Genomic DNA, 27715 nt, shown 5'->3' with positions numbered 1-27715 from the left:
GGTAACATACAGTGGAGCAGCATGTAACATCAGATAGAGCAGGACCACGAACAATGACATATACCACAGTCTGTACACAGGCCAAAGTACATATGAACAATACACACAGTGTCGATAATCACCATGAGTACACAGACCTCAATACTGTACACACAACCACGGAATGTCCAGGTTATGTCATAAATTGTAACCCCTACTGCACATAACATGTGTAGCAGTCTGATATCTCACTGGCTTGTTATCAGATATGATGACACTGATTATGGTGTACAGCACATATGCACCTCTTACTGCATGACATATATACAAAGGTTGACAGAGTTGTGGCTGGAGGCACATACACAGGGCCAATATTGACATGTTGCTGTGATACTCTCATACATTTACTGTTGTAACAGGGTTTGTTGCAACATATGTCCTATGAGGGATATGAAGTCAGTAACTCTCACGGCTGTCACCATCTACAGACTGCAATCCTCACACTACCTTCTGCAGTTCACAGACAGGTTCTCTGTGGGTAACACATGAAACAAAAGTCATCACACACTGCCCAGTCTGCAGAAGGCCCTACAGATAGGGGTTTCCTCATAAACATAGCACTGATATGGCAGCTATTAAAACATGTAGGACAGCCATATCCACACACACCCTGTTAAACCAAAATTACTCCAAATGCAGTACAGCAGCACTTACAGTCTGTCATCAGATTAAGGTCATTACCCTCCTGTGTGTTGCCCTGTTTCCACAGTGTATGTTATTAGAGGTAGATCCCCAATCCATCTGAGATGCTGTTTGCCAAACAATGGATCGAGTTCCTGCTCACAGTGAATGTAAAGGCCCAACACCAACATGATGTTCCTAGATATTGGAGTGTGTTTCCATGCACTTGGCTATGGGAATGTTACCACAGCTGTTCCACATGCAATCAGCTAGGGGATGGCTGCAATTCATGCAGAGGTAATCAGCTGATCATGAGCATCAATTAAAATGCACATGCTGCTGCCTAAGCAAAGCAGGTGTAAGTCTCCACATCCACCAGAGAGGGAGTGAGAGAGGCAGACAGAAGCAAAGATTAGTCAGGGAGGGGTGGGAGAGTAAAACATAAGCATGTTTGTGTCACACACATCAAACCCCTGATGACTATGTAGTGCTATCACATGTCTATGCAGTTATTGGATGCACCACATAGGTTACATGTTGAGGAGCCCTCAAAACGTATATGCGATGGTGAGTGACATTTGCAACAGGGATATGGTAGCTATATGGTAGTTGTAGTACATGTGCCTGTCCACATGAACATGTGCCAGCATCAACACAGCCACTCTCTTACAGGGATGCACACACACTGACACACTTGGCAGGGCCAGGAATACAAATCATCACTAGTGAGATTGCCACAACACATTACAGTGCAGGTATCACATGCACCACAGGGGTCATATGGAGGTTATATGGGCAAAGGTTATGTGGAGGTGTCTGACATCAGACAGCATGCTTCAGTATACTAATGCGGGATGTAGTGAGTATGAATGTGGTCATACACATCATACAACACACAAACCGACACAGGGTGCCAGTACTGACATGCATGGGTGTGTTGTGGTCAGATGGCTATACAAGGCTAGGTGATGGGTATACATTGGCATCAGGCCACATGACAATGGTCTTCATTGTGGCTCAGGGGTGTAGTGTCTGGATCTGACCACACTGGTGGGTATTGTATTCACCATCCAGTCACCTGGGTGACTATTGTGTGTGGCCAATGCCGTGCATTGCTTGCCATGTATGTGTTCCTTAGTCCATGACATGGACAGTGTCTGGGATGTGCACACCTCCCACATGCATTAAAGTGACATGTGGAACTGTACCTGGGGTGTCTGGCCCATATTGTGTACACAGATTGTTATCATCAGGTGTGCCAGTCCTGGCCTCATGTGGTGGGAACTGTTAATGGATGGCAGGTTGACCCAGCATCTACATTGATAACATGATACCGGTATTCCCTGATATCAGTGGCATCTGTCCATTCAGGGTGTGTTTTCAGTCATGGTATGTCCGTTGTGGGTCACATTTGAAGGCACCATGGGTGTTGCAGGTGTCCAGTGGGAAACATGGGGAAGGTGCACTGTCGGCACGTATGTGTCTATTGGACTGATGGTCAGGGTGCCATGCCCACTGCAATCACACCATGTTTACTATCAGTGGGCAATATGCAGGGTACTACCAACATAGCGGTTGTTGCTTAGGCAAGTGTGTGTGTGTGTGTGTGTGTGTGTGTGTGTGTGTGTGTGTGTGTGTGTGTACATGAGACATGGGTTGAGAGTGTTATCTGGGTAACACTAGGGTCACTAACTTTGTTGGCCTAGCCTTGATGTCAAATGTAGGGGTATGGATATGCACCCCAGCCTCTCTGCTATTTCACATCTATCTCTGTACAGTTGACATTGTGCTATATACTAGTGCCACCATATAAGAAATTTGCAAAACCCGCTTCCCATTGACTCCAGTTGTTACACACCCACAACCACCTCCACACAGGATACAAATTACACAGACACACACACACACACACACACACACACACACACACACACACACACACACACACACACACACACACACACACACCTTCATGTCTGGGATTAGAACTCCTACCTAACTAGTTTATTACACTACAGCATTACGCAGTTATAGGATGCACCATGGAGATTACTGGAATACTCCTTCCCCAAAGGTATATTTCACACTGAATGACATCAGCAAGATTGCAAAAGTAGGACATTTGAAGTGTAGTGAGTGTGACTAGCCTAAAATGCATTGCTCCCTACACAGACATAGAAACACACATAAAACTTCCACAACTGTCATGTGTGGGGATAGAACCCCATACCAGAGTTGTATATCACACTACAGCATGAAGCAGTTATAGGACGCACCACGAGGATAACTGGAGTACTCCTTCCCCAAAGGTGTATTTCACTGTAAATGACATCAGCAGGATAGCCAAAGTAGGGCATTTGAAGTGTAGTGAGTGTGACTAGTCTAAAATGCATTGCTCCCAACACAGACATAGAAACACACACAAAACATCCACAACTGCCATGTGTGGGGATAGAACCCCTACCAGAGTTCTATATCACACAACAGCATGAAGCAGTTATAGGACTCACCATGGGGATAACTTGAGCACTCCTTCCCCAAAGGTGTATTTCACAGTGAATGACATCAGCAGGATTGATAAAGTAGGGCATTTGAAGTCTAGTGAGTGTGACTAGCCTAAAATGCACTGCTCCCTACACAGACATAGAAACACACACAAAACATCCACAACTGCCATGTGTGGGGATAGAACCCCTACCAGAGTTCTATATCACACTACAGCATGAAGCAGTTATAGGACGCAGCACGGGGATAACTAGAGTACTCCTTCCCCAAAGGTGTATTTCATAGTGAATGACATCAGCAGGATTGCCAAAGTAGGGCATTTGAAGTGTAGTGAGTGTGACTAGTCTAAGAAGTATTGCTTTCTACACAGGCAGAGACAGACACACACACAAACACAGTTGCCAAGTCTGGGATTAGAACTCCTACCTAACTATTTTATCACACTACAGCAGTATGGAGTTATAGGACATGCCATGGAGATTACTGGGCTACAACTTTCCCAAAGGTGTATTTCAAGGTGGATGACATCAGCAGCCTTGCCAAAGTAGTGCATTTGAATTGTAGGGAGTGTGACTAGCCTAAAAAGCATTGCTCTCTGCACAGACAGAGACAGACACATACACAGTTGCCAAGTCTGGGATTAAAACTCCTACCTATTTTATCACACTACAGCAGTTCATTTTTATAGGACGTGCCAAGGAGATTACTGGACTCAAACCTTCCCAAAGCTGTATTTCACAATGGATGACCTCAGCAGGCTTGTCATGGTAGGTCTATGGGGAGGCCAGTGTGCATGCATGGGCCATAACCCATTCATCTAGGGATTGACACACCACATGCAGGCACACGCAGGGCCATATTCCACAGGTATGTGTATACAGCTGCTAAATGACTACTTCCTTGTACAGTCATGTTGCACAGCTAGCACTTGCACCACATAGTTGGTACTGCTGACAGATACCATTGGCTAGTATCTACAGTGAGTGACATCTGAACCTCATGTGGTTGTAGCCATTTGGCTGTGTGCTGGGTGGGACAGGCCTGGATGGCTCCTTGTCATAGTCACTCTCTTCCACACATCTATGTCTGTCTACTTCTGGCTTATTATAGTGTGTTGTCCTTGGATGTATGTCTGTATTCCTATCCACTGTGTGTGCAAAGCATGAGTGGTGCATACCGAGTGTCTGCACTAACATCTGCAACTGCCAGATATGTCTGCTCCACTGTTGTTTGCAGACATGGGCTTCATGTGTGCAAGTGTGTGAGCATGCCCAGTATGCCCCTCTGTATTGCATGTGTGGATCGACTTCAGGTAGTTTGTACTCCCGTGCAGACCTTTGTGTTGTACACCTACAGGTAGCAAACTGTTTCTGCAGGGTATCCGTTGATCATTTGGCAATATGGGGACAAAGTGTGCGGGGGATAGTGTGTACTGTAGGTTATTGTGTCTGTGCTGATTCAGCAACATGGTACTGCTGTTAGCAGAGATATTCAGACGTGTACTGTTATACACTGTGAAGTTTTCTGTCCTCATGTACTGTGAGGTGGACATTCCTGCTCACAGTGATGTCTCGGGGGACAAGGGTGAATGCAGCTGTGTGTGGTATTGTGGGCAGACGCCTACATATTCATGGTAGGTTATGCCATCCTGGAGGGGGTGCTGCAGACACTTGCTGCTGGGTCTGGGTATCCAGTTCAGCACCTTAGGTACAGTGCTGGCAGGGGATCCCATACATGTACATCCATCAACATGACAGTATAGCCTTATATTGCTATGGCAATACCTCACAGCTGTACAGATTTGCACAGATTACCCCGAGGCAGGGGCCATGAGTCAAGACATTACCCCTATTGTGGTGTATGGGCAGGTATGTAGGCACCCATTTATGTGTTTACAGCCAGGGATGGTGTGTGCACACAGCTTTGTGTCGGACTTTGCACATTCCATGCTGCCCACACTCCCACCCCCCCTCAGTTATTCTCTCCTCTTCCTTACATTATGTATACATTCTCTGATACTTTCTCTATGGTTATCACCCCATCACGGTTGTGTGTCAGTGTTGGTCAACAGTTCATGCAGTGGGACATGGTGGACATGTTACTGTGGTTTGTCCACATGGCCTTGCATATGGCATATGTGGAGTGTGTTGTGTTGTTAATTGGGTGTCCATGATATAACATGTATTGGCAGTACGTGTGAGACACAGGCCCTTGGCAGAGGCCTGTGGGCCATTAGTTGTTGATGTGGGCCAGATGCGGCAGGCCGTTGCATTCTGTCTATCCTACAGTCTCAGACTGCCATACAGTATATTCCCCTGGGGTGACAGGGTAGGTGTGCTAGGTGTTCATGCCACTACCTTCTATCAGCCTTGATCGGTGGTATGGATGCTGGCAGGGTGCTACCTACAGCTGGTGACACACCTGCATGGGACCCCTGCACTGCATGCTGCATTCTTTCGCTATTGCCATATACAGCTGGGGTCATAGTGTACCCATTCCACACAGCAGGGATACAACCAGAGAGGTACCTGTGGGTGGTGTTTGTGTGAGCTGGGTGCATGTGTGCTATGGACACTACTTGCATCTGACACACAGATATGCATTGGACATTCCAGTTATGCTTGCATGTGCAGGTACATCAGTTGTTTCCCAATACATCAGTCCTACCTCCTTTGTGATCTGCTAGTGTTTGGGCAGACAACACCAGTATCCCCTACTACAGGACCAGATAATGTGATGCATACCTGTTGGTACTATTCCATGGGTGTGTCCATTTCACAGTTACACAATATATATTGTATGTCTGGGGTACTTTCCCCTGTGTACTGCTTGTATATCTAGCCCAACAGCCATGCCATGTCAGTCTTTCAGACGGTGACGCATATTACTACCATACATTTGCAATGGCTTACTGCTAGCTTGTGTTATACTGGTGGGTATTGTGTTTGGCACTGCAGTTGTGAGGACTTGCCTTGTCATCAGTGGTAGTGGGCAAGGGCCACCAGGTCTTACCTCAACATGCATACATACCAACCACTCTCACACAATATGAAACACACACCAACCTAACACACACATACCTACATACTGTGCAGATGCTACAACCTATCTTGCTACCTTGGCCACCTCTGTGCATCTGTGCTCCACTGGTATTATATCTACACATACATGTTCCTACATTTCTACATAGGGTTGTGGGGGGCACACCTGACTGTTACAGCATGTGTACATCAGATTGGGGGGGCACACCAGACCATTACTACATACATACGTAGGGTTGGGGAGTGCACATTTGACTGTTTCTACATTCCTACACAGGATTGGGGAGGGCACACCTGACTATTTCTATGTTTCTACACAGGATTGGAAGGGGCACACCTGACTGTTTTTACATTTCTACACAGGATTGGGGGGGCACACCTGACTGTTTCTACATTTCTACACAGGATTGGGGGGGCACACCTGACTGTTACTACATTTCTACACAGGATTGGGGGGCCCACCTGACTGTTATTACATTTCTACGTAGGATGGGGGGGGGGCACACCTGACATACCAGTACAGTCATAGCAAATGTGTACAAGTGTCATTCTGTATTCTACCTTATCATGCTGACTAGAGGCATATCAGTGTACTACAGGTCTTAGCTTTTATTGGCCTACATATTAGCTTCTGACTTCCTACCCTTCAGAACTAAGATCCCACTGCCTGACCTGCTGTAGTCTGTCTGTGTAGGCCTGGGGGGGAGGTTACCCATAGGCATCATTCAGAGGCCATAGCACAGCCTTTGTTTATGTTTGTCTACACCTGTCCTGCTGGTTTTGACTGTTGTTGAGCATGTGAACCCCCCTGACTGGCATGTGTGAGTCACTTACCTTGTGGGTGATCCAGTATTGAGGGTGGCGCTGCAGGGCTGCCTATGTCGGATACACATAGTGCATTCCCTACACATGGTTGAACTCAGGTAGTGTCATGTTTGGCATCTGTTTTACTGTATGTGAGAGTCAGAGAGAGGTGTTATTCATTGGGTCCCTCCTGTGTCAGTGTATGTGCTATGCGTTGCCTCTTTGCCAAGGCCAGGGCATATTGGGCATGCCTCCTTCTGCCTACTGGGACAGGCTTAGGTTGTTCCTCCTCTGAGTCACTACGTGCCTGTGCAAGCCTTGGCAATGGTGGGGGGCTGTGTAGCCCTGCCCCATGCTGTTCCTGCTGCAGCTGTTTCCACAGGATCATATTTTGTAGAATGGCACACATGATGACAATTTGGGTACATGTAGCTGGTGAGCACTGCAAGGCTCCACCAGATGTGTCCAAGCACCGGAACTGTGACTTGAGCATCCCAAACACATGCTCTATTATAATTTGTGTCTGTGCGTGTGCCTCATTATGGAGTTCTTTTTCGGGTGTGTGTGCATTTCTGATGGGTGTCATCAGCCACGGCTACAGTGCATATCCAGCATCCCCCACTAGGTGACCATGAGGGATGTCCCCATTGGCAAATCTTGGCTACAGCTGCGTCAGATGCCAGATGTGGGAATCGTGATAGTTTCCAGGGCAGCCAACACACACATTCATTATTATGCCCTGGGCTTTGCACATGACCTGGCAGTTGATGGAGGGGAAGCCCTTGCAGTTGATGTAGACCCTACACCAGGTGGTGCTTTGATGCATATGTGCATGCAGTCTATAGCACCCACTACCTCAGGGTTTTCTGCTATTTGTTGGAACGGTTGCATATTGCTGGCCAGTGCCTCATGGGTGCTGGGGAAATATTCGTGCTTACCGGCATGTGCTGACATGGCATCCAGGAACTGGTGGAGTACCCTGGATGCTGATGCCTGTGAGATCCCCATCATATCCCCAGTTGGCCTTTGGAAGGTACCTGTAGCTAGTATTCTTAGGCCTACACATACCTTGGTATCCACTGGGATGGGTTCCCCTCTGTTAGTTCTGTGTGTCAGGCGTGGCCGGCACAGCTCAACGATTTGCTGTAGGAGGTCCCTGTCCACCCTATAGTGCTCCACTATCTCCAGCTCATGTAGCCCCTGGTAGGTTACCCTGGGTCTATATACTCTTCTCCGTCTCCTCACTGTGGGTTGGTCAACAGCATTCATATCCTCACCACCCTCAGCCTCTTTCAAGTTGTTGTATGATAGCTATTGCAGCCGCTATCATTTTGTTGTTTTGTCTGTTAAAACTTCCTCGCTTGTATACGTTGGTGGTGTAGAGTATGGGAAAAACCAGAGTGGAAGGTGTTTGCATAGTTTATAGTAGTGTTCTGGGCTGGTCTGCTGCCTGTGTAATTGGCTGCTTCTGATACATTTCACCTGCCAGCTATGCTAGTTCTCCTTGATTAACTTCCTACTACTGTTTTCCCTTCCCATTGCCTTCCTGTTTAAGCCCAGCGGTGCACTGCACAAACACAGTGCTCAAATGTGCACAGAGCTGCTATTTCCTGGTTTACCTTTCTTTTTTCTTTTAAACCCGGTGTGCGGCGCTCACACCTGTTTAGGCAATGTAAAGAGTGCTAGGCAGACTCAGACACACCCCCTTGCCTAGCTGTGCTTAGCTAGGAGCAAACCTGAGCCACAGGGCTCCAATCCACTTACAGTATGCCTGACACACACCCCTATGATGTCAGCTAACTCCTAGGCTTGCACCAAGCTATTCCTGCTCTTACACTGTTGGGAGCTGACTAGCATGCTGGGGAAATCTGGGATTCACTATCATCCCCCACATTTGCATAGGATTGCCTGCTAATGCATAGTTACATGTCTCACACTGAGCATCCCCCCTTAGCAACCACTACTCACTGGCCATGTTGACTTCTGCCTGCCATTGACTTTAATAGCAGAATAGTGATTTTAGTTAGAATGCTTATTTTAGGTTTCTTTTCTTGTTTTCCCCCCGATCCCATTTGCATGCCACTGCCCTACACTTAAACAGCTGAGATCGGCTAAAAAAATAAAAGTTGATTTTTTTTATTTTTTAAGCTGTTTTCAATGCCAGTGGTCTTATACTTGGCCATTGGCATGCTTCCTGAATGATATGCACCCTTTATTTGGAGCTGTCAAGGCTTCGTTTTGGAATTTGCAGAAATGTACTCGGTTACTAGCCGAGTACATTTCTGCAGATTACACTAGTCCTGTACGGTCGGTTTCCATCTTCCAGGATCACAAATTCACCTCAATTGCATGGATTTCTCCTGCAAATGGGGTAATTTGCATACAGGGGCTGAGTCCGTGCAGGACTAGTGCAGGAGCGCTCGTGCATGCCCCTGCAGGCTATTCCTGGATCACACGGCAGACATTCAGAGCCTGCTAGAGCTCCTGCACTAATCTTGCATGCCGTGCAAGGTTTGCAGAATCCGGGGGTTTAGCACAGCAGCAGCTATATATATAAGGTCCTCTGCACAAAATAACTCATTTTGAGATTTTATTGTTATCAGTCTATTTGACATAATTGCTGGAGGTTGTATTTACTCATGCTGTTGTTCATTATGTACATAAGCAATTTGTGTTTGAAATACATTGCTTTGAAAGATGGCTGAACTCATAGCAAATTGGAGAAAAATTGGAACTGTTTTTTTTTCTGTTTTAGTAATAACTTAGAGGTGCAGTGACCTTTGATTGCTCACGCTATAGTTGTTTTTGCATAACTGCCAACTTTGCGCATGTTTGTATGTAGTTGCCACTTGATACAAAAGTGAATTTTTTGCACCCAGCATATATTGTTTTATAAAGTACTTAAGCTCAGAGCATCCTACAGATGGACCAGACAGGTTTTTATTTCTGTTTTAGTGATTGCTCTTTTTTGAGGTACAGTGATTCTATGTCTGGGATCTTGTTCTCCTGAAAGCTGTTCTTTTGTGGGCCTTACATTGTTTAGTATTTATTCCTTTACAGTACAACCTTGAATATGTGTTATGAAAATGTTTGTACCTGTGAGTTTTGAGCAGTGTTGGTGAATGGCTGTGTTCTGATGCATTTAGTCTCAATGAAATATAATGGATCCAAGGCCTTATCTTCAGAAAAAATACACATTCTCATGTGTGCCTGGGTTGTTTTACTATCTAAGCAAGCCATATAAGCATGTCTCTAGTAATATGACCCGTTCTTATTTCATCTTTAACTCAAAAGAGAATACAAGAGCATTTTTTTTATCAAGTGAGAAAATTAGTTTCATCTTTCTACTGCCCTAATGTCTAATTTTCTCTCAGTAATAAATCTGTTATCTTGCAAACAATATGCATCTTCTTTTCTTTTAGCAACTCCATTATTGCCATATTTCACTTATTTCATTCTTTTTTGTATAATGAATAATGTCTGCCATTTTGCTAAAAAATGTCTTTATGTCTTTCCATCTTTTTGTTTCACTTGTTCTTTCTCTGAACTACTGTAGGTTTCTTTTTTTCTTCTAATTTTATTGTACGTCATCCTTGAAAGTCGACTCTAAACTATGTTCCTCAATTTGCAATAAGGGAACCTTGTCTAATTTTATCCTTTGGAAACCTTTACTGCCATTCGCAATTTGTTTTTCAAATGTCTCATTACTTCCTGAATCTCATTTTCACTTTTTTATTATTACAATCATATCTTCATTTATTTATCTCAGTCCACCCACTGCCTGCATCAAGCAAATAGTTCAAAACACACACCTCTCGCAAATAATTGTACATGTTGATTAGATTTCTTTTTTAAAAGTCACCATTCTCTGTACAACTTACATAACCTTTCTGGCCTGTGCCTCCGTATGTCCTCCTTTGTTGTGTATAGAGCACTTCTTTGGCTAACTTATGTATCGCACAATGTCTTCATTTTCTTCCATGTGTTACATTATAGGCACAAAGTATAACCTGGACACTACAAAGTACTTTCTCATGTAAACAGTACTAGATAAGGGAATTGTTTACCTGAGTGATTTCTAGATTCCTTCTTAAAGGTCTTGGTTGGGTGGTAGTCTAAGAAAAGAGTAACAGAAGGGGCAAATGAACTACAAGAAAGAATATGCATACAGGGCAGACTAGATAGATAACTTGAATTTTCTGCTGTTAGAGCCATGTAATTGTAATGCTCTGTAAAGATTAAATGCTAGATTACTTCTGTCCAAAACTAATTTATCTCTGGAGGTGGACTGACCGCTCTCCCATATTTCTTTAGTGAATCATCTGTTCTTCTCTCCTCTTGTTGTCACTTGAGCAGCACTTGTTATGACTTTGGCATTCCTAAAGGCTGATCATATTCCTTGCATCTCAGATTGCATCATTATTTATGGATAATCTCTCAGCATATATTTCAACCTTCCATCGCCAAAATGACAGACACTACCTCTCATAATGTGGAACAAATGTGCAAAATGTAGAACACCTACGAACAGCTTACTATCAACTTCAACTAGGAAGTATACAGAATGGTTAAAATAGGTTATCTATACTTATACAAAGTTATTTTGATGAATTAATATGGTTTAATATTATTTACAGTAATTAGTTAAAAAAATGAACAATGAATATGTGACAGACCCTTTCAATGCGGAATTGTGATGAACATAGACTTTTCCAGATTCAAAATGAGGAACATTCCTTATAATGAATTAGACTTAAGAGATACATCTGTATGTACATTTTGCTCACTCCTGTACTGGGCAAACAGGCATGAATGATTGGTCCAGCAGGAATTGCTGATATAGATTAGGCATGAGTGTCACACAAACACCAACATGTAGATGTACACAATATACTTCAATAATGCTGTTGCAATCTGCTTTGAAGAAGGTAGATTAAAATTGGAGCATATTACATTTCAAACTGCGCAGTCATAATATTGTAACATTCGATAAGGTTTAAAACTGGGGAATATTACCTTTAGAACTGCGCAGTCATAATATCATAACATTCAATAAGGTTTAAAACTGAGGCATATTACCTTTAGAATTGCGCAGTCATAATATCATAATATTCAATAAGGTATAACATTGTGGCATATTACCTTTAGAACTGAGCAGTCATAATATCATAACATTCGATAAGGTTTAAAACTGGAGCATATTACCTTTAGAACTGTGCGGTCATAATATCATAACATTCAATAACGTTTAAAACTGTGGGATATTACCTTTAGAACTGTGCGGTCATAATATCATAACATTCGATAAGGTTTAAAACTGGGGCATATTACCTTTAGAGCTGCGCAATCGTAATATCATGATACTCAATACGGCAAACTGGAAAGCAGGTGTAGTGTTTTTTTACAGTCATCTACATTTGCATGGAGCAAATATCTATCATGATTTCAAAACATCAGTATGTACAAACATATTATACCTGAATAATATAAACTCAATCAACTTTAAAAATGTCTGCATTAGCATGAAGCAAAGACCTATCATGATGTAAACCACAGGCAACTCACACTTTATACCTCATTTTCTTAGATTACAGGTATAGACATTTTTTGGTATATAAAGATAAGAAAGAAGAGGCAGCACAAAGATCACGGGGTAGAATTGTGAGTCTCACAGAGAACAAAGATTACAACAACGGAGGAGTTAGAGATAGAATAGATAATATTCCAACCTTACCGACTGTGCTCATGACTGGAAACGCTTAAACTTTGGGAATGATGTTTCCGAGATCGACGCTGGGATCCCTGCAAAACAAAAAAATACACAAGTACTTGATCCGAGTAACAATTTATCATAAGTGCTTATGAAAAGGTCATTCTCAAAAGGATTGTAGCGAAATATTGATAAACAAATATAAATAAACAAATAAATAAATAAATAGCACATTGCACAGTGGTGCACTAATATTCTAAATAAGATGTATTAGGTAGCACATCATGACTCTGAATGAGCACTTACTGTTCCAACAAGCTGATCAGTTCATATTAGGTAAGGACTGACTGACATTTCACAAATGAGCGATGCGATATGTTACCACGTAGGAAGCAATGCTTTTTTGATAAAGCAGGTCCTGTTGCCCAAGGTTCCAACACTATAAACATCAAAACTGTGCTTTTATTTATTTTCTGAAATAACTCCACACTGCCACGGAAGCAGACACTGACATTTATGGACTAAACTCTCTGTGTATCAATTTACTAGTTTTGTTATAATACAATTCCATGTAGAAAATCATGCTGATTAAATACTTAAAACCAACACTATGTAGCCTTTTATTCTCATTCATTTTAATAGTAATGCATGTACCATTTTTTTTTGCATGATTCATTTAGGAGCTTAATTCATGCCTGACATCAGCTTAGGACATATTTGCATTTAGTGCTTGCACATTTCTGCACAAAATCACTTTTATTGACTATGTCTTAGCTGTAAACATATGTACTCAGTCCACAGCTACATATAACCTCTAAACACATGTCCTCAGACCTTGGGTACCTATAAGTTCTAAGTATAAGCTCTGATTACATATACGCTCTACAGACATGACGTAGATAAGAATCAAACGAATAAAAATTACAATCGAAGATTTCGCGGAGTCACCCCCGCATCTCATGTGGAAAGCTTCAACTCCCCATCTCCTTGCTTATGTATTTGCAATCCAGGATTGTTTAAATAATGCTCAAGCAAATACAAACATGAGCAACTAGATCTTGAGGAAGACAAGGTAAACTAAATAAAATTAAAAAAATTACATATTTTCCTTATATGCATCAGTTTCATGTAAAAGCAATAGAAATTATATGATTGTTTTAAAATGTGGAAAAGTACAGTTGTATAAAATCTTACCATAATGGTATGTCTTTGCCTTCACTGCAGTATTCTTAATGTATGGGATTCCCTGCCATGGAAGCCTAACGTTTGGCCAGCCTACCAAAGACTCCTGTTGCTTTAAAGGTACGCTGAATGTCACACAAACACTCCTTGCATACCTTAGGGTATAAAGGTGACATTCAGGCCTACCATAGTCAGAACTGATTGCCCCACTAGAAACACCAGTCCAAGGAACCCAGGAGGTAATCTATACATCCAGGAAGGCAAAGGACTAGAAACTCCCTGGCAGTAATGGAAGCCAGAGAAAGAGTGTGAAGAAAGAAATGAGAATTAAGGCTTTTGCAAGTGGTAGGGAAGCCAGCATTAGCACTGTCTGAATCCTGCATCCCAGAAAAACATGATCCTGAAAAGGAATCAGAGAAGACTTTTTGAAAATTATAGTGAACCCTAGACTCTGAAGAAGGGAAATGACAAAATAAACATTTTGCAAAAGGGTCTCTGGAGAGGATGCCTGAATCAACAGGTCATCCGAGTAAGGAAATATTTGGATGCCTTGAAGCCTGCCAAAAGCAATCAGAGGAGGAAGGCATTTGGTGAACACACACTGGGGCAGCAGAAAGGCCAAAGGGCAAAGTAGAGAACTGAAAATGCCAGGAAGAAACAGAGAAATGCAAAAACTTCCTGAAAAGAGGATGGCTCTGAATATGGAGATAAGCATCCTTGAGATCTAGAGACACCATATAGGCCTGAGGGAGCAAGAAAGGAAACAGAATCTGAAGGGACAACATCCGAAAGGAAGGCACTTTTAGAAAAGTGTTTAGATGAGAGAGGTCTAGAATAGGTCTCCAAGTGCCCTCTCTCCTGCGCAATAGAAACAGTCTGGAGTAGAACCCTATTGCCATTTGAGACACAGGCACCTCCTGAATAGTACCCTGAGTCAAGAGATTTTGAAGAACCTCTGGGAAAAAGGGAAGTTGTTCCCAAGGAGGCTGAAGAATGCCCATAAAAGGAGGACGGGATTTCCACACCATGAAGTACCCCTGACAAATAAATGACAGAACCCAAGAATCCAAAGTGATCTGAGCCCAAACAGGAAGAGAAAGAGAAAGGTGAAGGGAAAGAGGAATGTGGCTGGGAAGAAATGGATAGTCATATAGCACCTGGTTTGTCTGGAAAGGTAGGCTTCAAAGTCCCTGAAAATCTAGGACCCTTAGCAGGAGAAGCCCATTTGGCACTCTTCTTACTAGAATGGTGGAATTGTCTAGGAACAAAGGAAGGCTTAATAGGGTAGTTTCTCTGAAAGGTAGGTACAAGAGAAAAGTACAGTTGTGTACACTTACCATAAATGTAGATGTTCAAGTGTATTCACTGTTGCAGTCATTACATTTGGGTAATCTGCTGGCAGGTTGCCCTCAGTCAGCCTGAATTCCAAAGTCTTGGGTCCTGCGTCAGTTGCTGTCTTCTCTTCCATGACGTCAGGTCATCAGGGGTATAAAACATGCAGCCGACCCCATTTTCTTTAGTTTTTCTTGCCCCCGATGTCAGGTGCCCCCAAAAAGGTAGCAATATTATATATATATATATATATATATATATATATATATATATATATATATACGCATCAATATAAACTTTACCTTCATCTACAAGCAAATACACCACATAGGTTGTAGAAGATAGAGAAGGAAAGATAAACTGTAAAGTGACAGGGGGATGGCGGGAGGGTAACCTGGACTGCAACAGTAAATACACTCGAACATCTACATTTATGGTAAGTGTACACAACTGTACTATGTTCTTCATGTTTCACTGTTGCAGTCATTACATTTGGGTAGAATCCCAAAGCTATGGTTGGGAGTCTGGAGCTAAACAGCATTAGGTGCGGCAATAAGGCCCTGCAGCACTGCAGTGGCAAAGCCTGCCCTGGACTTAGAGTAGAGAGGCAAATGGTAATGCTTTGTAAAGGTGTGAACAGAACTCCAAATAGCAGTCTCTAGAATGTCTTTGGTTGGTACTCCTCTGAGAAAGGCCGTTGAAGTAGCTGCAGCTCTGGTGGAATGAGACCTAATGCCCTTGGGCACAGGTTTACCATGGTATAAGTAGCAGAAACGGATGCAGTGGCTTATCCACTTTGAAACTGTCTGCTTTGAAATAGCCTTTCCTTCTGATCCTGCAGCATATGACACTAGTAATTGCTCAGTTTTTCTTAGAGCTTTAGTCCTGCTCAAGTAGAATCTTAGCTGTCTGTGTACGTCCAAGGAATGCAGAATTCTCTCCCCTTTGTTCTGCGGATTTGGATAAAAAGTTGGCAGATTAATTCTTTGGTTAAGAGCCACACTGGAAACCACCTTAGGCATAAAAGTAGGATTTGTCCTCAGAGACACCCTGTCTGGGTAAAATATGATAAAAGGCTCTACAGCCATGAGGGCCTGTAGCTCTGAAACTCTTCTTGCTGAAGTAATTGCTAGTAGCAGAGCTGTCTTCCATGATAAGAACTTTATCTCAGCGGTAGCAGCTGGTTCAAATGGAGGCAGGGTGAGCTTTTCCAACACATAACTGAGGTCCTATGCAGGTAATGGTGATCTTCTAGGAGGCCTTAAATTTTTGGCTCCTCTAAGATACTGCTTTAGTAAAGGATGAGAAAAGATTGGTGGCTCTGTATTGTAATGAGCCAGAATGGCAGAGGCAACGATTTTGATTGATGAGAAAAATAGGCCTTTGTCAAGCATCTCAGTTAAGTATTGTAATATATGAGGAATATGTGGTTCTGCTGTATCAGTTCCTTGTGCTTGATTCCAAGCACATAATCTCTTCCATTTGTCAGCATAAGATTTTCTAGTACTAGGACTTCTGGCTTCCAAAATGACATCCATCACAGCTTTACTGAGAGGTGTTGTTTGCATAACTACATGATCAGCCATGCTGCCAGGTTCAGAGTCTGTAGTTGATTGTGCAGGATCTGATTGCTTTGCTGGGACAGTAGTTGTAATCTTTGAGGCAAGGTCCAAGCTGGGTATTCAAATAAGTTCCTTAGGATTGGGTACCAGTATTGGCGGGGCCAGTCCGGGGCAATTAATATCATTTTTGGCTTCTCTTGTCTGACTTTTAGGAGGACCTTGGGCAGAAGAGGCAGAGGAGGAAAGGCGTAAACTGATAGGTTTTTCCAACTGAAGGATATGGTGTCCATTTTCCATGCTTGTCTGTGATAAGTCCTTGTGCAGAATCTTTTCAATTGATCATTTTGAGGAGCGGCAAATAGATCTATGTCTGGGCTCCCACATTTCTTTGTTATCATGCTGAAGACATGTGGATTTAGTTTCCACTCGTGAGGATCCATAAGGTTTCTGCTTAACTCGTCTGCCAGAGTGTTTTGTTTTCCTGGCAGGAATTGAGCTTGAAGATGTATTTGGTAAGCCAAAGCTGTGCCCCACAGTGTCATGGCTAATCTGCAAAGGGGGTATGAGTGTGTGCCCCCTTGCTTGTTTATATACCACATGACTGTGGTGTTGTCCGTCTTTATCAGTAGTTGTCCTGGATGAAGTAAGTCCTTGAAGGCTGTTAGGGCATTTTGAACAGCTAGCATCTCTTTCTGGTTGATATGTAGATGCATTTGTTTTGGTGCCCATATGCCCTGAATGCATCTTCCTGCCATGTGGCCCCCCCAGGCATAATCTGATGCGTCTGTTGTTAAGGTTTGGCTGGCAGGGGGTAGAGTGAAGGGCTGTCCCACGTTTTGGTGACAGGCCTTTGCCCACCATAGAAACTCCTGTTGCAGGCAGCGAATGAGAGGAATCATTGATTCCAGACTGTGTGAATGTTGACTCCATAAACTTTTTAGGTACCATTGAAGTTTCCTCATATGCAGTCTTGCATATGGAATTAGTAGAATGCAGGATGCCATGAAGCCCAGAGCCTGCAGAATTTGTCTTGCAGAAGATTGGGTTTTTGTTGCCATCAGTTTGAAGTAAGTAGTCAGTTGCCTTTGTTTGTCTGGCGTGAGGTAAGCCATCTGGGCAGTTGTATTCAAGCTTGCACCCAGGAATGTTATATTTTGAGAGGGTACCAGTTGTGATTTCTTTTCATTTATTGTGTACCCTAGGCATGTTAGAAGCCTTTTCACAAATGCCAGGTGTTGAAAAAGAGTTCTCTGCTTGAATGAGACAGTCATCTAAGTAAGGATATATTTGTATACTTCTTTGTCTGCAAAATGCAATTACTGGTGCCATGCACTTTGTAAAGAGCCTGGGTGCAGTAGATAAGCCAAAGGGCAGTGCAGAGAATTGGTAATGCATTAAGCCAGCCTTGAATATGAGGTATCTCTTCTGCACGACTGTCTTATTGGGACATGCAGGTATGCCTCTTTTAGGTCTAAAGTCACCAGCCAAGCATTCCTGCCCAGCATGGGCAGAAGCTGCTGCAAAGTCAGCATTTTTAATTTTGGAATGTCCAGGTATGTGTTCAAAATCGATAAATCCAGTATTAGCCGCCAGGCCTTGTCCTTTCTGGGTACCAAGAACAGTCTTGAGTAAAAACCTTGTCCTTTTTCCTGTTCTGGTACTGTCTGAATTGCCCCCATATCCATGAGGGACGTAACCTGTTTCTGTGCCTCTGCCCATTGATTTTTTGGCAGATCTGGCCAACCATTTGCCATTGGCAGAGTGTGGAAATGGAATCTGTGTCCCTGTGATACGATGTTTAGCACCCACTTGTCCTGGGTTATTAACTGCCAATTTTGAGCAAAAAGTGCTAATTTTCACCCTATGGGTGCTGCCAAAAGGTAAGTGATTGGTGTGGGCAGAGGGAAGTCATTGGGATTGCTTTCTGTATGTTTGCGCTTTATCTCCTCCAGATTTGGAGGTGGATGCCCCCCATTGCTTTGACCTGTATGAGTCTTTTGCCTGGTATATGGAACCCTTAGGGCATCTGGATTTGCCCCTTTGAGCTCTGTCTGACACAGGAAAGGACGAATTTTATGTAGGCCAGTGTCTACTGAATCTTGGTGGCTGCACTTGTAAGAAGTCTTTAACAGTTTGCATAGACTTAGCTTTGTCTTCCATTTTCTTTAAAACCTCTTCTGCCTTAATATCAAACAGAGAATCATGCTGTAAAGGTGCAGCTAGCAATTTAGCTTTAACATGATCAGGCAAATTTTGTTCCTTTAACCAGGCATGCCTCCTAATCACAGATCCAGTAACTGCGGCCCTGCAGGAGGCCTCTAAAGAATCAAAACCACATTGTAAAGTATGCTTTCCAACTTGTTCAGCTGCATGCAATAATTCCTGCAATTTCTTATTTTCTGCACATTCTGAAATCAACATCATTTTCTGTTTCAGCAATCCCATAACATGTTGTTGGTACTTAAGCATATGGAATTGACAGTTTAAGGCCCTGATTGCCAAGATTGCAGATGTATAAACCTTTTTTTTTTCCCCATCTGTCCAGTGCCCTTGAATCTCTGTCAGAGGGGGTAGGATTTTTTGCTGTTGAGGCCTTAACTCCCTTTGGACCTGGACCCTGTGAAATAGTTTCAGGATAAGCAGCAGGGTTTCTAAATAAACATTTATGTGAGTCAGGGACCCTCTAATATCTGTCAGGCTTACTGGGAGCCAGAGATAAGGAGTTAGGGGTCAAGCTTGACTCCGAAAACACATCATCCACAATGTCTAAAACAGGGGTAATGGCCAAAGGCTTGTGCTGAGGGAGAAGAAGGAATCCCTGAGCCTCTTTTTTGATTCTGAGAAGTCTTGACTCTCCCAGTGAAAATGCTCCCTTAAAGTATGCAAGGTTTCTCCAAATGAATAATCCTCAGGAGGAGATGCAGATGGAATAGACTCCTCAGCATCGGAATCCTCAAAGGGAGGTAAAGATAATTCCTGATCAGAAGAGGAATCAGAAGAAAGGAAACCTGATCTGAAGAATCATAATCAGTGTCTTGCCTAGGCCTCTTATCTGGAGTGGGATGGGTACCCCTGATCAAGGTAATAAGGTCTTCAGCCATTTTGACCATCTGTTTTTTAGGCATAGAGGCCTGTGCATGTGGCTCATGCGTCAGTTTTTTAGTTTTAGAAGTTGATTTTGTCTTTGATTTTGCAGCTGTCGTCGGTTTGATATATGAATGTTGAGGTCTGAGTACACCCTTAGAAGCCGGTGCCTGCTCAGCGGCTCCAGACCCATCCGAGGGAGATACATCTGTCGGTCCAATACCTTGAGTATCTTGCTGCATGCCGGACTCCACATGGGTGTCGGTAGAGGCCTGCGACTCAAAGGTAGCGGGTATCAGGGGCTATGAAAGTGCCACACTGAGTACCGGCAAACCAGTGACTGGCTTAGGAGAAGCTTCGTCATCGGTTTTGGATCTCGACTGCCTTTCTCTGTCCTTTTCTTTGAGTTTTTTATGTACTCCGGTAGTCGGATTGCTATCCGACGACATTTCTGGGTAGTTAAATCTGTTTCCAAAATACTTTGATGCAAAAATATACCGACGCTTAATAGTGCGTTGGTTAAATCTAGCAAAAAACCGACAGCCAGGCACGTTGTGATCAGGGCTTAGGCAAGGAATACAGTATAAATGGAAATCCTTATGAGGTATTTGCTTCCCACAAGTAATACAATTATTAACTTTTTCTGACATCGGTAAAAAGCAAGAAAAAGGTTTCCCCAACGGGGTACTTAGCTTTAGTGAAGACTTCGGTTCTGAAACTCAAACTTGAATATTTCCGTAGTCGGCCGACTGGCACTTGCGAAATGCTTCTGCTTCGGGCACCGCATGGCAAGAAAGACTAAAGAAAATGGCGTCGGCTGCATGTTTTATACCCCTGACGACCTGATGTCATGGAAGAGAAGACAGCAACCGATGCAGGATCCAAGACTTTGGAATTCAGGCTGACTGAGGGCAACCTGCCAGCAGATTACCCAAATGTAATGACTGCAACAGTGAAACACGAAGAACATCAACACAGGTTTAATCTCCTGTAAGGCCTTACCCTTATCCTGATGGGACAAACAAACCAGCAGCTGCTTCCCCAAACAAAAGTTTAGAATCCAGGGGAGCATCTATCAACTTAGCTTTAATATCATCAGGTAGATGCTAGAGCCTAAGCCAAGAATATCTCCTCATAACTGATCTAAAAACAGCAGCCTAGAAGAGGCATCTGCTGCATCATAATTACATTTAATAGAATGATGAATGACTTGAGAGGAAGTCCCTAGCAAGGAAAGAAGTTTTACCCTTAGAGTCTGGAAAATCATATAAGTTGACAGGCCTGAGAAAGAAGAACCATCACATATCTAGGTTCATAGGGTTCATAGGTTCATAGGTGTCTACTAGGCTAACGACCACAAGGACCTTTTTAAGCCAAGCCATGCATCCCAAATCTCTGACAAGTTCTGATACAATTTATAAGTGTAAGCATGGGCCTGGGAGATGAACCATTTACAGGTTACCTACTTGCATTAGAGATATAGGTGACAAACCAGGGATGAATTTCTGTTTTCACATCCAATTGTCCAAGTTGCACTTGCATTGAGTTAGGGAGAAACTCTGCTTCACATGGATGGGAGCCTGTTCCATAGACAGGGTAGTCTCTGGGACACATACCTATCTCTCCAGCAGGTCTTATTTATATCACAGGCAAGGTTAAAAGTCTTTAGAATGGGTAATTCTGGTACTGTTTGTTTTATTGATATGCAGGAGGTCCATCAGAGTGGTGTCTGACAATACCCTGTATGCCAGGCATAGATCTCCCCATAAAAGCCTGTAGGAGACCGAATACAGGGATAGAACCTTGAGGCAGTCTGCATAGGACATAGTTTCATAGTTTAGTACTAGGCTATCTGCCCTGGGGCATTTATAAGCCTAGCCATAGTGATGTGGCTTTCGCCACCCCATGTAATGGTACAAAAGTGTACAGAATAGATTTAGAATACTGTGCCTCTGTCTAGTAGTGACACAGTGAAGACCCTCTTACATAACAGAATTAGTTTACTGTGCCTCTGTCTAGTAGTGACACAGAGATGACTCCCGGGGTAAACCTACGATCTCCCATCCACTCGTCAAGATTTTTCTTGAAGAGAGTCAGTGAGGGGCTCTGCCTAACATGGACTGGGATCCTGTTCCAGAGTATGGGAAGCCTCTGAGTTATGAATCTGTCCCTCCAGCATGTCCTATTCATATTTGTGCTGAGGTTTAAATCTTTAGCTCTCGTGGTTCTAATGGATTTGGATTTTTTGAGGTGGAGCATGTCCATCAATTCCTGATTGGACATGGCCTCGTACGTCAGGCACAGATCACCTCTGAGTAGGCGGTATGCTACTGAATAGAGCTGGAGTTTCTTTAGTCTGGCAGCATATGACATATGTTGGAGACCCTTGATCCTCTTGGTGAGGTACGTTTGGGGTCTCTCCAGCTGTTGCAAGTGCCGGGTGAGGTACATACCAAATGGGGCATTGTACTCAATCATGGGCCTGATAAGGGAGGAGTATAGGGTACAATGACCTCCTTTGATCTGGATGTGAATCCCTTCATGATAAGGTGGGCAAGGTAGAAAGTCTTTCTAACCACTTTGGCAACATGGGTGTCAAATGAGAGGTCACTATCAACTTGGGTCCCCAGGTCTCTGATTACTTTTTCCGTACTCAGTGGGTTACTGTCTATGTGATAATTTGTGGGTACTTTGTTTTTCCCAAAGGGATGACTATACATTTTTGGCATTTAGTTTAAGGCCATGACTCCGGCACCAGTTGTCCGTTTCAGTGAGGCCTTTCTGTAGGATGTATGTGTCAGCTGGTGTATTGACTATGGCGCCTAGTTTGCAGTCATCTGCGAACTTTGTCAGCCACAACCCTCCCATGTTTGCTTTCACATCTGAGAAATAAATGCCGAACAAGAGGGGTCCCAGGACAGAGCCCTGTGGGACACCACTTGTGACTGGCTTTGAGTCTGACATGGCTCCAGCGATTTTGACTTTATGGGTTCTATCCTTTAGCCAGTTTGCAACCCATCTTGTGACATACGGATTTACATTTAAGCTGTTGAGCTTGTCTATGATGCCTGAGTGGGGTATTGTGTTGAAAGCTTTAGCCAAGTCCAGGTAGGCTGTATGGACTGCTTTGCCCTCGTCAATGGCTCTAGTGACTGTTTCGAAAAAGTCAACCAGGTTCAAAAGGCAGGATCTGCCCTTTACAAAGCCGAACTGGGTGGGATCAAGTGTCTGTAGGTCCTCAATGTCTCTGTTTATGAGTTCCATAATGATTCTTTCCATAGCTTTGCAGACCAGGCTGGTTAAGCTTATGGGGCGGTAGTTACCAGGGTCTGTAGAGGTGCCTCCTTTGTGGAGTGGGACCACTGTTGCTGTACGCCAGTGTTCAGGTACATATCCTGTAGTAAGGCTAAGGTTAAATAGCATTTTATGTGCGGGTTTAGCTCCTCTTGGAGTTCACGTAGCACGCAACCCGGGATACCGTCAGGTCCCATTGATGCTGTGTTTTTAGCTTTGCTGAGGGCAGTTCTCACCTGGACATCTGAGATGACAGGGAGGTTACATTCAGCTGGGATAAGTATTTCTTCTTTTGGGGGTGAGGGAGGGGAGAAATTTGCACTGAACCTGTCTGCCAGAATGTTGGCAATATCTGTGGGTTCAGTGTATTTTTTGTCATTGTGAACTAACTCTGAGCATATCTGAGGGTTTCTGCCCAGGTTTCTAACATAGCAGAAGAAGGCCTTGTGGTTATCTTTAGTGTCCATAGCGATTGTTCTCTCAAAGTTGGCCTTGGATGTTTTTTTGAGAGAACATAGCTTTCTACTAGTGCTGATCAGAGATGCCTTATCTTTATGGGATTTTGCTCTGTCGTGCAGTAGCTTCCTTCTTTTGTTATACAATTTGTTTATGGCTGGGGTCCACCAGACAGGATGCCTGCCCTTGGTGGAGAGGGTGTTGGTTTTATTTGGGATTGCATGATCCATGCATTCTTGGAGATGTCTGTAGAAAGCATTTGTAAAGGATTCAGCATTGTGGGATGTGGTTTCCACTGGCCCAGTGGGCTTAAAGGATACCATCTCAGTCTTAAGAAGTGTAAAGTCGGCTTTTGAGAAGCTTTCCACTGTAGTCTTTTGTGTTGGGGGTGGAGGTGGGATATGTATATCCAGGGTGATTAGTTTGTGGTCAGATCTCACTAGTGAGGGGTATACTTCTGGTGAGGAGCACTTTGTCCCCATGTTTGTGATGATCAGGTCTAGTATATTATCTCCCCTTGTGGGAGAGGTGACTAGCTGTTCCATTGCATTTGAATTTATGAATTCCAGGACCCTTTGGGCTAGGGTGTTAGGGCTAGAATAATGCACCCAGTCTATGTTAGGGTAGTTGAAGTCTCCCAATATGATGGTGTTTGGTGAGACATTCATATCCTCCAATGTTTTCAGGAAGGCTGAATGGAGTTCCTGAGATTGGGAGGGTGGTCTGTAACATGCTACCAGTTGTATAGCAGTTTTGCCTACGGTTAGTTGCACCTGGATGGTCTCTGATGCTTCATGTGTTGCCACTAACCTGGAGGTGTGGGTGTCCTTGATGAATATGGACACTCCCCCTCCCTTTTTGGTTTGGCCTGAGTTTTGGGGCCGAAAAGCATGATACGAGGTTATAGCCTGGTAGCGCTGGGGTGCTCTCAGGAGCCTTGAACCAGGTTTCAGTTACTGCACAGACGTCAATGTTCTCCATACTGAGGAGTGCATCGAGTGCCTGCATCTTGAGATTTAGACTTCTGGCGTTGAGCAGCATTACCCTTAATTTTTTTCCATTTTTGTTTTCTAAGGAGGTGGGTTTGTCTTTTGAGCCTTGCCTAAAAAAGGCACTATGGGGGTGGCAAGAGCCTTAGCCAATATCCGGAAGCCCAGTGGTGACAGATGCAAGCCGTCCCTTGCGAAGTAGCGTGGCTTGTCCAGCATGTCATCCCAAGCAGACAGACATTGGATCCCCCTAGAATGACACCAGTAATTGAGCCAATTATTAAAGCTGATCATCTTGTCTTTGTATTGTGGCATCATTCTTGGTGAGGGCAAGATGCTGCTCAGGGTCAGGATCATACTAACCTGGGCTACATAATCAGAGAGCTCCTCTATGTCTCTTTTCATGTAGTCCAGGGAGGTACGTCTCAGGTCATTCACACCGGCATGGACAATGATGGAGTCATATTTGTACTTGCTTTGGAGTGACCTGAGTGCATGTGTTATGTGGCGGATCCTAGCTCCCGATAGGCAGCTCACCATTACCCTCTCCTTGTTCAGCCTGGTAAGTGGAACGTCAGTGTGTCTGACTATAGAGTCACCTATTACTAGTGTATCGGGCATGGTGTTTGGCCTTAAGGGCTGTGATTGTTTGACACACTGATTTATTGAAGTATGTGTTGCATGTGTTATGTTTTGAGGTGGTGGATTTTTGGGTGTCTGCTTTGGGAGCCTCTGTTGTTTTGGTAAGTTTTTTGTTAGAGCCTCCGAGTATGTCTTTGTGTTATTAGGTGTTTGGTTTGCAGTTGTGGTAGGTCTATGTTTGACTGAGTTTGCTGTGTGTGTGGTTACCTTCTCCTCCTGTCTGGTCTTGCCAGTCCTGAGTTGAGAGAGTTCAGCCTCCAGTTTGGCTATATAGTTGCATCTCTCACATGTATTTGTGTTTGTTGGGGGGAGGAGAGGGTTGTCTCTGTACATGAGACAATTGTAGCATTGTCTCAAGATTCCCAAATTAACCAGCTGAACCGGAGAGGATGTTAGTAATCTACCACTCGACATGCTAGAATATTATAAGGGAGTGCTGTGCCTTTAAGGGAAGTGGGTACTCACAGGCGTGATAGGTGGATGTAGTGCTTACTTTAGTTTGAGAGTGCTTACTTAGAAGAGAGGTTTTGAGAACAAGTGCTAGGCTTATAATAAAGCGAGTAGACTGATTATTATAAGAGTAGAGCTTTCTTAAGGGAAAATTTGAAGAGCAGACTTGGCGGAGCCAGAAAAAGTTTAACCTTGTTTAACCTATGCGCACAAATGCAGATTTTAAACAGGGAACTTCAAAAGAACTAGAAATGGTCCAAAACAACCAATTACTACAAGCTCTTGTGCTGAGGTCACTCCTTCAGGGACAGATAGGCTGCTCAATGCTCCCCACTCCCACTGGTGAGCAAAGAAACTTCCTTCTATCCAAGTAAGGCAATGGACAACACAGGAACTACACCACAGCCCAGAATACAGCAAAGCCTGTATACTGGTCTAAACTAGTCGAGGAGAGGCGGGAAAACAATTTATTACACCTTGTGTTCTTTTAGTGAGGAAACTCTGTGGATGTTCTATATGCCTGGTTAGGTACATACCAAGGGGGGCATTGTACTCAATGATAGGTCTGATGAATGCTGAATAGAGTGGAAGAATGACTTCCTTGGACTTAGATGCCATACCTTTGTTTATAAGTTGTGCAACATAGAATGATTTCCTCATCACTGTAGACATGTGATGATCAAAGGGTAGATTACTATCTATGTGTGTCCCTAAGTCCCGGACTACTGGGTCACCTCTAAGGGGTGTGTTGCCAATATGATAGTTACCAGGGATGGATGACGTCCCAAAGGATACTATTATGTATTTCTTGGCATTTAATTTTAGTCCATGGCTCTGACAGCAGTTGTTTGTCTGTGTCAGCCCCTCCTGGAGAACATTTGTGTCAGTGTGAGATTCAGTGACAGCTCCTAATTTGCAATCATCTGCAAATTTAGTCAGCCAGGGACTACCGACATTGGCCTTGACTTCTGAGAAGTAAATGCCATAAAGGAGCAGTCCAAGGACTGATCCCTGAGGGACTTCACTTTTGACTGGCCTCTTTGTAGAGGTGGACACCCCAATTCTAATTTCCTGGGTCCTGTCTGTGAGCCAGCTGGCTATCCACGGGGTGACATACAGGTTTATACATAAACTCTTGACTTTGTCAACAATGCCCAAGTGGGGTATTGTGTCAAATGCCTTGGCCAGTTCAAGGTAGGCAGTGTGAATGATTTTGCCCTCATCCACTGCTTTGGTGACCTTCTCAAAGAAATCCACCAGGCTGAGTAGGCATGATCTGCCCTTGACGAAACCAAACTGGGTTGGGTCTAGTGTCTGGACGTTTACTATACCTCTGTTGATCATCTCCATGATAATTCTTTCCATGACTTTACATATAAGACTAGTGAGACTAATAGGTCTGTAGTTTCCAGGTTCTGTAGATGGCCCACTTTTGTGCAGAGGGATGACTGTTGCCTTTCTCCATTCATGAAGCACGAAGCCTGTTTGGAGGCAACAGTTAAATAGTAATTCCAGAGGCCCTGATTGGTCATGTTTCATGCTATTTAGAAGGCATCCTGGGATATTGTCTGAGTCCATTGATGCAGTGTTCTTAGTCTTAGGGAGAGCATTAAGGACCTGTTCCCTAGTGATAGTAGGGGGAGTTATATTTGAGGATATTTCCTGAGGGAAGGTTGAGGGGGAGAGAAGAGTAAAGTTGGAGCTGAATTTATCCAGCCAGCAGGTTTGCTGTATCTTCTGGCTCAGTATTGGTGGCTCCATTTACAAAGAGCTCTGCACACAATTGTGTACTGCCTTTGAGGTTGCAGACATAGCTAAAGAATGCTTTGTTGTTGTCCTTGTCCTGGGAGGCCAAACGTACCTCAAATTTGGCTTTGGTAGAATTTATTTGTCCTCTGAGTTGTTTGTTTAGTTTGATGAAAGTGCTTTTATCCTGCTGGGTGCTGCACCTCCTAATTTTTGCCATGATTTTCTTCCCCCTGTTATATATCTGGCTGATTTTGT

At 43.6% G+C, this 27715-nt stretch overlaps 1 protein-coding gene across 4 annotated transcripts in view; it reads right to left on the bottom strand.

The window, feature by feature from the left end:
* The window catches only part of LOC122790041 (mitochondrial fission factor-like), a 323878-nt gene that overhangs the window by 202182 nt on the left and 93981 nt on the right, over positions 1 to 27715 (bottom strand). For all 4 annotated transcript variants that reach the window (XM_044057597.1, XM_044057599.1, XM_044057600.1 and 1 more), the window contains exon 4: positions 12745 to 12812. In XM_044057597.1, coding sequence (XP_043913532.1) covers positions 12745 to 12812 — 68 coding nt within the window. The remainder of the gene's footprint in view (positions 1 to 12744; positions 12813 to 27715) is intronic.

Source organism: Protopterus annectens, chromosome 15.part0 (assembly GCF_019279795.1).
Source record: "Protopterus annectens isolate FY-2018-M chromosome 15.part0, PAN1.0, whole genome shotgun sequence".
Taxonomy (NCBI): Eukaryota; Metazoa; Chordata; order Ceratodontiformes; family Protopteridae; genus Protopterus; species Protopterus annectens.
Note: the sequence above shows the minus strand (reverse complement) of the source record. Positions and strands in the feature narration are given on the sequence as shown.